The 12,060-nt window shown below is 51.0% G+C and overlaps 4 protein-coding genes and 1 non-coding gene across 5 annotated transcripts; 3 read left to right on the forward strand and 2 right to left on the reverse strand.

The window, feature by feature from the left end:
• Positions 1-201: 201 nt before the first annotated feature.
• AKAW2_t30019A lies at positions 202-291 on the reverse strand. Its single transcript has one exon. It is a non-coding gene; the product is annotated as a tRNA-Asp (tRNA).
• Positions 292-1,430: 1,139 nt separating this feature from the next.
• Positions 1,431-2,709, reverse strand: AKAW2_31213A (metallophosphatase domain-containing protein; the record flags this gene model as incomplete). Its single annotated transcript, XM_041687813.1, has 2 exons — positions 1,431-2,365; positions 2,508-2,709. 2 exons carry the CDS (start codon positions 2,707-2,709, stop codon positions 1,431-1,433), a joined length of 1,137 nt encoding a protein of 378 aa, XP_041541660.1.
• A 665-nt stretch (positions 2,710-3,374) lies between these two features.
• Positions 3,375-5,243, forward strand: LCB2_2 (putative serine palmitoyltransferase 1; the record flags this gene model as incomplete). The annotated part of the gene is made up of 2 exons (XM_041687814.1): positions 3,375-3,500; positions 3,555-5,243. 2 exons carry the CDS (start codon positions 3,375-3,377, stop codon positions 5,241-5,243), a joined length of 1,815 nt encoding a protein of 604 aa, XP_041541661.1.
• Positions 5,244-6,210: 967 nt separating this feature from the next.
• Positions 6,211-7,394, forward strand: RPL16B (60S ribosomal protein uL13; the record flags this gene model as incomplete). The annotated part of the gene is made up of 5 exons (XM_041687815.1): positions 6,211-6,231; positions 6,416-6,551; positions 6,758-6,811; positions 6,903-7,161; positions 7,256-7,394. The coding sequence occupies 5 exons, from the start codon at positions 6,211-6,213 to the stop codon at positions 7,392-7,394; spliced, it is 609 nt and encodes a 202-aa protein (XP_041541662.1).
• Positions 7,395-9,229: 1,835 nt separating this feature from the next.
• Positions 9,230-11,323, forward strand: AKAW2_31216S (putative AMP-binding domain protein; the record flags this gene model as incomplete). The annotated part of the gene is made up of 5 exons (XM_041687816.1): positions 9,230-9,427; positions 9,529-9,724; positions 9,815-10,261; positions 10,319-10,948; positions 11,019-11,323. The coding sequence occupies 5 exons, from the start codon at positions 9,230-9,232 to the stop codon at positions 11,321-11,323; spliced, it is 1,776 nt and encodes a 591-aa protein (XP_041541663.1).
• Positions 11,324-12,060: the final 737 nt, after the last annotated feature.

Below are 12,060 nucleotides of genomic sequence, written 5' to 3' on the forward strand. Positions count from 1 at the left end.
TGCCACCTTGCGACACAGTCAGGTGCTCGAGATGGTGGCTCGGTGCTCGTGCTGTGCGATCGTAGGATGTCTCAGCGATTGAATCAAGTCCATCTAGGAAGCGATGCGTGGTGCTGTCTCGACCAAAAGAACAATCGATACCAAAAGGGTCAGTCGAAGGTTCTTGTGGCGCACTTGCGAAAGCCTCAAGGGCAAAAAAGTCTCCCCGACTGGGAGTCGAACCCAGGTCTCCCGCGCTTGTTCCTATTAAGGATTGACAAGCGGAAATCATGACCGTTAGACCATCGAGGATGTTCAGTTGTAACGTGGTTGGTTATTTCGCTTCAGAATCCTTACTTAGAGGTTAATCAAAAGATTAGCCAACCCGATTGACATCATCGCTTGTAGCGGAGCAGATCGGTTTCTTCCCAAATCGTGAACTATCCAAGACCCACTGTGGGTAAGGGGCGTCGATAACGATACAGATAACTGGACGATCTGATTCTCCACGCAGACAGCAGCACAGTACACGGCACTTTCCTGAGCTGTTCTGGTGTTCTGATGTTCTTCATGCACGCAGCAATAAGGGAGATGGGCTCACAGGGTCCGCTCACACATTGCAGTCAGGAGCCTAAGTAGGGGTTGGTAGGACCCGATGCTCCGTCTCAACCCCGCCACACTTCATCACTGTCACTCATAGGACAGCATCAAGCGCCTCCATTCCGCGGCCTGTTCTGAACAGTCTCTACTCCTGGACTTTGACTGGTGTATGCTCAAAGGAATGGTCATGGCTGTCTCCGTCTGGCTCTGGTCACAGTCCTCGTACTGCCATACCCGTCTCAGAGTGACTTGGTGATTCTGCTCCAGTCTACTATAATGAGCAAAGGATGTCATTCACCCACATCACGTTTCAGATGATCTTTCATGGCCATTCGACACCTGGAACTGCCGTTCTCATTTGCTGCTTATTAATTTCAACGTAAGCTCCCAGTGATCATGGTGCTGTTTACATCCCCTCAGCTACCACGCTGCCCCTGCTTTCCCGATCTTCCACTTGTTCCATCCCGGGTTTCTGGTTCATCAAATGACGGCCCGACACAAGACAAAGAGCAAGGGAGCTAGGGAGCATCACCACCACACCACCGCCTTGCTGCTCTTGAGTCACAGCGTAACTCATGCCCGCTCCTCTACAATGACCGACAACCAGTCCCAACCAGGCCGGTGTATATACTCAAAACAGTATGGGGCGGAGTGCTCTACATGGCTGAAGTGTCTCCCAAATCCAAGGCAGCCAGTGATGCATCCCACCCGTAACGGTCGGCCATACGTCAAACCGCAGGTCAAAGCTCAAGCTGCCTGCTGCACGACAAGAGATATTCCACCTTGCACAGCCAATCGTCGGAGTCAATGCTAACCTGGCCATTCAGGACACACGATATGAGCTACACATTCTAGCCGTGGGGTTCATTTCCTCCCTTCTCCTCTTTCCAGACTGGTAGTTCTAGATCGACCACAATAGGGGCATGGAACCGTTTCCCACCCCGATGCGGCCAACTGGTCGCCACGATGGCCGCATTGACAATACATGTTTCGCGTCGCCTTGGATTAGACCCGTCTTCATTCTCAGTGTGTCCTTCCTCTAAGCACAAAGGCCGGAAGGATGACGTTGATTGATCGGCTTCAGAGCCTTGGAATCCTTCAGGTGGCCACTCAAAAGACGGTAACAGCAGGGCCTTTTGTGACGATCGGAACAGTTGACTGGCTGGCGCTCGAAGGTTGTTGCCGGCAAAGTAATTGTTATTGATTTTGGGTGCCTTCTTGCCCGTGAGATCGACTAGGCTCTGCTTCTTACTGCCCGGGGCAGGCAGCATAACTGGATCCTTATGCTCTTGGACATCTACCGTTGGTGATGACGATCCCTGCGAAGAATACCATCGCACCCTCTCCGAGCCTCGCGACTCGTGTACATGGCCACATACTGCTAGTGATGGCCGAACTTTGCTTAATGCACCCCGCAGGGCTGTGCATCCGACTGAAATGCCTTCAACTCGGCTATCGCAGTGCGAATAAGGCGGCGTATGGGTCACGGTGATATCCGTGTCCAATGGAATGCTGTTCCAAAGCGCATTAGCATCTGAAGACTCGTATCCATACGCCCAGATTCCAGGTGACTGGGAGTATGGGGAGCCAAAGACCTTGAAGATGGTATTTGGGCCGTTAGGCCGGGTCAACCGGATTAGTGCTGACTGGTGCCTGAGATAGACTATCGACGGTGATGCTTGGGTTATTATTTCCAGACACTTCTGGGTATCTTCTAGATGTTGGCCGTGAAAGCTAGACCCGTGTTCAGCGTAGAAACCCGGGTCTAGTGTGATATCATGGTTTCCTAATGATTACCGGTACTCAGTACGTATCCTTTGACCATCAGTGTTCCCAATCTTCTTCAGCCCTACGGGTGGCCTTCTCGGACAACAAAGACCGTACTTAGAGGCCCAAGATTTAGCAGTCTGGGCGGGAGGGAGACCAACCGCAAATGATGATTTTGACTTCGAAGTCAGCTGTAGCAATCCAGCTCATTGTCTTACGCAGTTCAGCAGCGCTCCCATGGTTGGTGAGGTCACCAGCATGGATTAAGACATCTCCAGCGGGAAGCTTGAAACCGGCCTCTGACGGCGTGTAGGCGTGCGTATCAGAGACACAGACAAAACGTGTCTTTCGACGCATCTTCATGCTTTTTTCCTGACCCGACGCCCCTTCGTGTTGAGCTGTCAGCACAGCCCGATGGCGTTACTATTTCAGTGAAGGCTTAGCGAAGCCGTTCTGTGTTACCTAAAGCGGAGCGGACTATAGCTGCAGTGACAAAGGCGTAGTTTCAAATGCTGCCGTCACTCTAAAGTTGTCGTCCAACATCAGCTGCCGTCCATATACGGATGTCAGCCCTAGGCACAGAATTTGCTAGAATGTTTTAGCACGGTACCCCGAGGATTGTACACCTTGACAAAAGGACAAGCCTGGCTAATATTCTCATTATGTGTTTTAACATGATGCAGCAGCAGATGGAAATGCAACAAGTTGCGCCCATGTGCCATCAGGCCATGCTGAGTCAGCGGTCTGGCCAATGAACTCCGAAAGTCTCCGCCTGGCCCGTCGGAGGCATCCGGCATCAGCCACCAATGATCGGGCGCCAATCTCACCCCCCGAACAAGCCGAGTGGAACCGCCTCTCACCATTACATGATGGAGGAATCACGCTTCAGCGACCTCACGATACAACCTTCCCTGTTCCCCTCCCCTTCTCACCTCACCCTGCCCAGCCGCCGTTATCTTAGCTGCATTCTTCAGCATCAATATTATTGCTAGTTGTGGCTGAAAACTTACCGTCAGCCCCTCTGCTTCATGATGCCTCGCTGGAAGCGCAGTAAAGCGCGCCCCGAGAAGGATGCAGCAATCAGCGGCGGCAATCCCGGTGTATCCCCCGACTCCCCTACGGCTCATTCTACTGCTGTGGCCTCCCTTCGCGCTGTTAGTGGCTGCTCTCCCGATGCCATGAGAACGACAGCAGTAACCCAAGACCAGGCACCATCCGACCCGGAAGCGATTCGAAAGCTAGCCAAGCAGCACGCCGAGTTCGGACCCCTGGGCGACCCGTCGCATCTCTACACCAGCGAGCATCCCGGTGGAGAGATCCCTGACCCGGTCATTGATGAGCCTCCGTACTTCGTCGTCCTGACCACCTACGTCAGCTTTCTCGTGCTGATCTTTCTCGGCCATTTCCATGATTTCGTGGACAAGTGGTTTCGCTCCCATACTTACCGGCACTTGAAGCCACAGAATGGCTATGCGTCATTGTATAGCGACTTCGAGAGTTTCTACACGCGACGCTTGAAGCAACGGATTAATGACTGTTTTGAGAGGCCGATTGTTGGTGTTCCGGGCAGGCATGTTACGCTGTTGGACCGCACGACTGAAGACAACCTTCATTTCAGACTTACGGGCACAACGACGGATACGCTGAACCTGAGTTCGTATAATTATTTGGGTTTTGCTCAGTCGGAAGGCCCATGCACCGACTATGCCGAGGAGGTACTCCGCCGGGATGGCATTTGCATTGCATCGACTCCCGAGGGAGGAATCACGAAGCTTCATGCAGAGGTGGAAGATCAAATCGCCCGGTTTGTGGGAAAAGAAGCCGCAGTTGTGTTCTCCATGGGCTTTGTGACGAATGCGACTATCTTTCCCTCCATAATGGAAAAGGGATGTCTGATCCTGTCTGATGAACTCAATCATGCGTCCATCCGGTTTGGTGCTCGTCTGTCTGGCGCGGCTATTCAAGTCTTCGCGCATAACAACATGGCCGACCTCGAGAAGCGTCTCAGGGAGGCAATCTCTCAAGGTCAGCCTCGCACGCATAGGCCGTGGAAGAAAATTCTTGTTACCGTGGAGGGACTGTTCTCTATGGAAGGTACCATGTGCAACCTTCCTCGGATACTGGCGTTGAAGAAGAAGTACAAGTTCCACCTTTTTGTTGACGAGGCACACTCCATTGGAGCTGTTGGACGTCACGGACGCGGAGTTTGCGACTACTTCAAAGTAGACCCGGCGGAAGTCGACATCCTGATGGGAACGTTTACCAAGTCCTTCGGGGCGAACGGTGGCTATATCGCGGCCGACAGAGCCATCATTGACAAGATTCGCTGCACAAACGCTGGTCAAATCTTTGGAGAAGCCCCGTCGCTTCCTGTCCTGGCTCAGATCTACTCCTCATTGCGACTCATTGCTGATGAGGATCCTCTTCACCCGGGCGAGGGACGCGAGCGGATGCAGCGCCTGGCTTTCAACTCGCGCTACCTTCGGCTTGGATTGAAGAGACTGGGCTTCATCGTCTACGGACACGATGACTCTCCTATTGTGCCGTTGATGCTGTACAATCCGGCCAAGATGCCCGCCTTCTCTCGAGAAATGCTGCGTCGCAAGATCTCCGTGGTTGTTGTGACATACCCTGCCACGCCCCTGGAGCTGTCACGGGCGCGACTCTGCATCTCAGCCGCGCACACTAAAGACGATCTGGATCGCATCCTGCAGGCGTGCGATGAAATAGGCGATGCATTGGAGATCAAATTCTCTTCAGGCATTGCAGGTGGTCTGAGGGAACCATTGTCTGCACACGATAGCTCGAAGGGACCTAGGATTATTGAGCCTCCCCGTTGGCCTCTCGAAGAGGTCATTGCGAGGGGCACTTACGACGCAAATCAGCCTTTATACTAGGTGAATGTCACCGCTTAATGTGATTAGAAACAGGACATTCTAACGCCGCATGATGTTCAAGAATATACACGCCAAGAACATATAGCTAATGCCCTCTTTTTGGATTCGTTTTACTTGGGCGTTACGGGTTGTTTGAATTCTTTCGCTGAACAAAAAAAGGCCGGCATTTGAAGACGCCAAAACGTACTTGATGATATTAATATTAATGTATACAATAATTTCTGCTTTCTAGACAATATACAAACCCTCGCTGGATCCGGAGATCTTGTTCATATGGCGCCTACTCTTTTAGATAATAAGAAGAATCCTATGCTAATCAAAGGTCATTTTCTGATTTGAGTTACAATAGGAGTTTCTTTGCTGTTCTTGAGCATGAATGCGACCGTGGGAAAAATCATATTGTTGGATTTAAGTACTAGTAATAAGGAGTGCCTGGACTGTCTGGGGGAAGACTGGGTCTCTATCTAGTGTCGCGATACAGTATTTGCGGGGTGGACTTAGCATTAATGTCGATGGAACATGACGGCACGCATAGTCACAATGAAGTTTACCATCCAAGGGGTGAAAAAGTTACACCACACCCAATATAAGTAGATGTGATACTAAGCCAACCTATCAGACCTCCATGGCCAAACCCAAAACCACATGGACATTAGGACTCGCATAATAACAACCATAATAGATAAGGAAAATCAAAGGGCCCCTTGACGATCCGGAACGGTTCACGTGACCTACAAGCCACGGGCGTTAGGGCTGTGGCCCTCGAACGGGGCTCTTCCCGCACAAAGAGGAAGTAGCGCCGCTCGCTTAGCGACGACCAGCGAACTCATCCGACATCGTTGTGTGCGTTGAACCTAGCCCACCAACGACAACAACCGCCGACAACATACATCCCAAGGGAGTATCCTAGAGCAGCGCTCTTCCTTTCGCTGGATATATCCTTTTTGAACCGGTGACAGAGAGCAGGATGTCCGCCATCGAGCCAGTCGTGCGTACCGCCCCATCCCGAAACCTATCATCCACATATACATACAATCTCCTTGAAATTGAATATACACACACAAAGACATGTCAAGAGGAAGAGGGCGTCACAGGGCTCTGGAGTCGGGGAATTCACACATATATACAAAAGTACAATTTGTCGCTGACTTGAGTTCTTGGGTTTTTCGCAGGTCGTCATTGACGGCAAGGGACACCTCTTGGGTCGCCTGGCCAGCACTGTTGCTAAGCAGCTGCTCAACGGTCAGAAGATCGTCGTCGTGAGATGTGAAGCCCTCAACATCTCCGGCGAGTTCTTCCGCGCGAAGCGTATGTTCTGTCCGACCCGGTTTTTTTCGATTTTCTTTTGCAATATGGATTTCTCTTTGGGATGATTGGGAAGAAGAATGGGGAATTGTGCGACGATCATCGGCATATTGAGGAGGACATCGACAATTGCATGGAATAGCTGTGGAGGAACAAGCAACACATTTGTGCTGGTGGACAGACGGGCTGACCTGGATTTCGCGATATAGTCAAGTACCACGCCTACCTTCGCAAGATGACTCGTTTCAACCCCACCCGCGGAGGTGAGACTACCCGATGACTTTCCCCCATTTTACGATGGGGGGAAAGACGACGCTTGATTGTTTTTTGGGGCTGAGTGCTGAATCGCTACAGGTCCCTTCCACTTCCGTGCCCCCTCCCGCATCTTCTACAAGGCTGTCCGCGGCATGATCCCCCACAAGACCGCCCGTGGTGCCGCCGCTATGGAGCGCCTGAAGGTTTTCGAGGGTGTTCCTCCCCCCTACGACAAGAAGAAGCGCGTTGTCGTTCCCCAGGCTCTGCGTGTTCTCCGCCTGCGCCCCGGCCGCAAGTACTGCACCGTTGGTCGTCTCAGCCACGAGGTTGGCTGGAAGTACCAGGACGTTGTTGCCAGGTACGTTTATGCTGCATTGGAGAGGATGATATGGGGAGATATTGGAATTATTGGGTGCAGAAAGCTAACGGATTCCTTTTTTTTACTTGTACAGACTTGAGGAGCGCAGAAAGGTTAAGAGCAGTGCATACTACGAGCGCAAGAAGGCCGCTCGCCGCCAACTCGTCCACGCCCAGAAGTCGGCGGGTGTTAACGAGCAGACCAAGAGCCAGCTCGCTTCCCTCGGATACTAGATACCTAGTTGCGCGGCTGGTTGCTTGTGTTTGTGATGGGATGGGATGGGATCGCGAAACGGTTCTCTGCGAAGAAGATGGACAGCAAACCGATCGACCTTTTTCTCACTGTCCCTACCTTTTCATGAAATACCACAATTCTTATGTTGTGACGCACATGGAGGCTGGAGAGATCGATTCTTTCTACAAAAAAAATACAGGAGTCACTTGGGATGAGAGGTTGTTCAAAATAGCTGACCCGTTATTTCGCGCCGTGGCGGTTTAATCCAAGAATTTCTTTTCAAGAGTTCAAATGACTTTGCTGTGACGAATCCGATGCACCATTTACCACCGCTACTACTACTGCTACTGGCCCCTTGCAATTATGTGTATTTCTAGCCCGCCCCCGGACGGAGAGAGAGCGAGAGAGTACTGCCTATCTTGTACTTGATTTGCGATATGCGACTACCCAGGATGCCGGACGAGGCTCCATGTTTCATCACCTACCATGCCGTGCCCACGCGATGCTGCCCCTATTTTCTTGCTGTGTAGAATGATGCCCTGAGCGCCACCGATTGCCAGTCCGGATGATGCGTAGGACGTCACTAGGAGCCGTATCAGTGACCCAGTAAACCCCCAACTTGCCCATTGGAGTTCCGATATCCACTCCTACGATAACCGATACAGATAGTAGACAATACCTAGTAGAGATAGATCACGACACCGCCTGGGCAGCGGAGGGAATTTCAGGGATCCACCTTTTTCAGGATAGTGGTCCCGACACACTTAATAAGGCCTGGCGTATTAAGTGACCATCTGTCTGATTTCTAGTTACCTCATATCTAGATAGATTAAATAATCCTCCTCAGATCATTCCGCACTAACATAGCTGCAGACTCTCAAACACCGGTCTCGTCCAATTGATCATTAGAGGCCATTAGCGCTGCTTTGCGATATGACTGGCTGGTCATTGGCTGACACAAAGAAATTTCTTCAGTCGGTCTGTACTAAGCAAAATCCCTGTATGTGTTTCCGCACACTACGTATTTTCTTTTCTTCAGTATACCTCGGTTATAAAGAGGGTTCAAAGCTCGGGCATGCGAAGAGTGTGACCAATTGACCATAGTTTGAACTCGGTCCGGAGATTGCTTCAACTAAGTGGGTACAGACAGGCACTACTACAGACAGCAACTGTGGGTGCAAACGGATCCGGATCCGGTGAGTTTAGTTCTACAGTTTATTAATGTATCAGTGTCTGTCAATGGGTCTAGTGAGGTAATGATGGTATGATTGTGGTATTGAGTATATAAATGAATTGAGTTTTGCCTGTGAATAATAGTAAAAGTGACCCTTCTGTAAGATATTCAAAGTTCTCATCATACAACAAGTATTGCTGAACAGACCTTCGTTAGGGTATAAATGGTCCTCCCGGCACTAGTTCCAGCCCCAGCCCAGCCCAGCCCAAGAATTGGTCCCCGTCCGCCGCTTTTCCCTTCTCCGTCTCCGCTTACCGACGGCGATTGATGATCTGCCTTCCCCCGCATCTTGTTCCTCTCTTTTTACCTAGGCTACTATTACTACTACGTACCGTCTATTGTAGTACGACTTAACCCAGTAGTAATTAGTCTTATTACCCCTCGGTCCGGAGGTATCCCTCACTAAAATCAAACCCTTTTCCTCCTCTCATCCTCCGCCTCCTTCTCTTCTCCCCATCACATCTCTCTTCTCGTCACATACACACACACACACTTGATTATCCCCTCTTTCTTCCTCTCTATTGGCCAGTAATTCCACAAATCTCCAAACATTAATTAGTAGTAGGGCTGGTCATCCACCCTTGGAATCAATTCACAACCATGTCTTCCGCCAAAGATAGATTATCCGGCCTCTTAGGCCATTTGATCCCTTCCTCTTCTTCTTCTTCCGCACCATCTACATCCGATCCCCAAGGCCCTTCTACAGATCAGGGGCAAAATAGCAAGAACAACAAAGTCAACTTCCACACACTTTCGCCCGCGTATTTCCTACAGAGGTCGGCGGCGATTGAACCGGATGTGAGTTTTCATCTATATCGTTTTCCAAACTGAATAGGCGCAATTGAAAACGTTAGCGAATTGTGGGTGGCTAAATGGTGTCTTCTTTTGGTGGTTTGTAGGCAGAAGCTATTTACCACATCACATCCGATGGTCAGGAACTCCGACGAACCTACCTCGAGTTTGCAGACAGAGCAAGAGGATTAGCGTATTTCTTGAAGAAGCGCGGGTTCAAAAGAGTCGGCATTCTGTGTCCCAATACCCCGGCTTTCTTGGAGTCTATTTTTGGGATTGGGGCCGCCGGGGCGGTGAATATTGGTGAGTTCATTAGTTTCTGATTGTTTTGTGTGTTTTGCTTTTGTTATTCGGGATGTGGGGTTTCATGCTGACGGCTTTACGCTCTGCTAGCTGTGAACTACCGACTCAAAGAAGATGATATCGCTTATATATTTACACATTCGGAAGCGGAGGTGATCATTGTGGATAAGGAATTCTTGCCCTTGCTGCGCGTGTATAGGGAGGCGAAGCCGGAGACTCCCATCATCGTTGATACGGATACCGATGCCGCGGAGGGTCAATTGTCGGGTCCCTTTGACGAGGCGGTTTTGGAAGGTCTCAAGTACGATATAGCTACTGGAAATAAGGGCTGGGAGGGGCTGCAGGCTCAGGCTGGTTCGGAAGATGATGTTGTTGCTTTGGCATATACGAGTGGGACGACGTCGCGGCCGAAGGGTGTCGAATATACAAATCGGGGTGCCTATTTGGCTGCTTTGGGGAATGTGGTCGAGTCTGGGTTGAACGTGTTTAATGGTCGTTGTCGGTATTTGTGGATTTTGCCGATGTTTCATGCTGTTGGTGGGTACTGTTGAGCTCAATTGCATGTCGTGGATGGTTACTGATATTGTTTTCTAGGTTGGACGTTTCCGTGGGCTGTTACTGCTGCGCGTGGTACGCACTATTGTCTGCGCAAGGTGGACTATGGGCAGATTTGGAAGTTGTTCAAGAAGGAGGGCATCACCCACTTTAATGCGGCCCCTACGGTGAACACGCTGCTTTGCAATCATCCGGATGCTGAGCCACTGTCAACACCGGTTATCGTCCAAGTGGCGGGTAGTCCGCCTACGCCTCATCTGTTCGAGCAGATGACCAGTCTGAATCTGCGTCCCGTGCATGTCTACGGTATGACGGAGACGTATGGTCCTACTACCAGGTGCTATATGCTACCCGCATGGGATCAATTACCACGAGACGAGAAGTTCCGGAGGATGGCCAGGCAAGGCCATGGTTTCCTGACCAGTCTGCCAACGCGGGTCATCAAGACGGATGTGCCTGAGGGCACCATCATCGACGTCAAGCAAGACGGCAAGGAGATTGGCGAGATTGCGTTTGTCGGTAACATCTGTGCTAAGGGTTACTATAAAGATGCCGAGGCGACGCGGAAGCTCTTTGCTGGTGGCGTTCTTCATTCGGGCGATCTGGCTGTCTGGCATCCCGATGGAGCGATCCAGATCCTGGACCGAGCCAAAGACATCATTATCAGCGGTATGAGGACCCCTTGACTATTGTGGTAGCATTTGTAGGAGTCTGGGCGGTGCATGCTAACGTCGTACAGGAGGCGAAAACATCTCGTCTGTCGCACTGGAATCCATGCTGGTGACTCACCCGGACATTCTGGAGGTGGGCGTGGTGGCGGTGCCTGACACACATTGGGGAGAGCGACCCAAGGCGTTTGTAACCACGAAGCAAGGTCGGCACCTGGAGGGGAAAGAGGTGATCGACTGGGCCCGGAACCAAAGTCAAATCAGCAAGTTCATGCTTCCGCGGGAGGTGGAGGTGGTGGCGGAACTGCCTAAGACGAGTACGGGGAAAATCAGGAAGAATGTTCTTCGGGACTGGGCGAAAGGGGCACCGCGATGAACCTAAGCTGAGGGTTGGGTTGGGGTGTGCCCAGGAGAGGGGAAGGAGGGATGGTGTGATGGTGTGATATAGAATAGAAACTGCGTGGTGGTTATTTATAGGGCTATATGTAAGTGAAGCTGTTATAGACTGGGAGGGGGACTCGCTACCACGGTCCATGTACTTTCCGTTGTTCTTGGATAGCATAGACATGTTGGATATTTTGATCCGGACTCTTTTTGGATTCTTCTGAGACTGAACTTGGGACTTTATGAGCCGTGAAGAAAGTACAGGTATTTTTAGACGCGAGTTGAAGATGGAGCGGAGCGCACAGACATCCCCGGGGTTCTCGGTGATGCCCTGAAGAGGAGAGTTGGACAACAGTGGCATTGTTTGGGCGACGGACAACAATGAAACGGAATATGCAAGTGATGCTCGATGGATGGGTCAAGCTACCCAAATGGATACTGAACACAGATCGTCACATAGTGAAGCACACAAGTGCGTCGATAGTACTTTGTAGCAGTTGTGCTGTCTTTGGGCGCATCAGAGAGGGCTGGCAGGCAGGCATACTTACTATGCTCCCTCTGCCAGCATCCAGGCCTCGAATCAAATAACCCCAGCCCATTGTCTGTGCACAGGGCAGGGCGTCAAAGGGAATGCCTTAATTCACCATCCAATACAATAAATCTCCCTCAGTTAATTGATCATCTTCACGCCACTAGGGAAAGTCAAGATTGGGCAGTGCTGGTTGCTGC

This window comes from Aspergillus luchuensis, chromosome 3, assembly GCF_016861625.1.
Source record: "Aspergillus luchuensis IFO 4308 DNA, chromosome 3, nearly complete sequence".
In the NCBI taxonomy this organism is placed as follows: domain Eukaryota; kingdom Fungi; phylum Ascomycota; class Eurotiomycetes; order Eurotiales; family Aspergillaceae; genus Aspergillus; species Aspergillus luchuensis.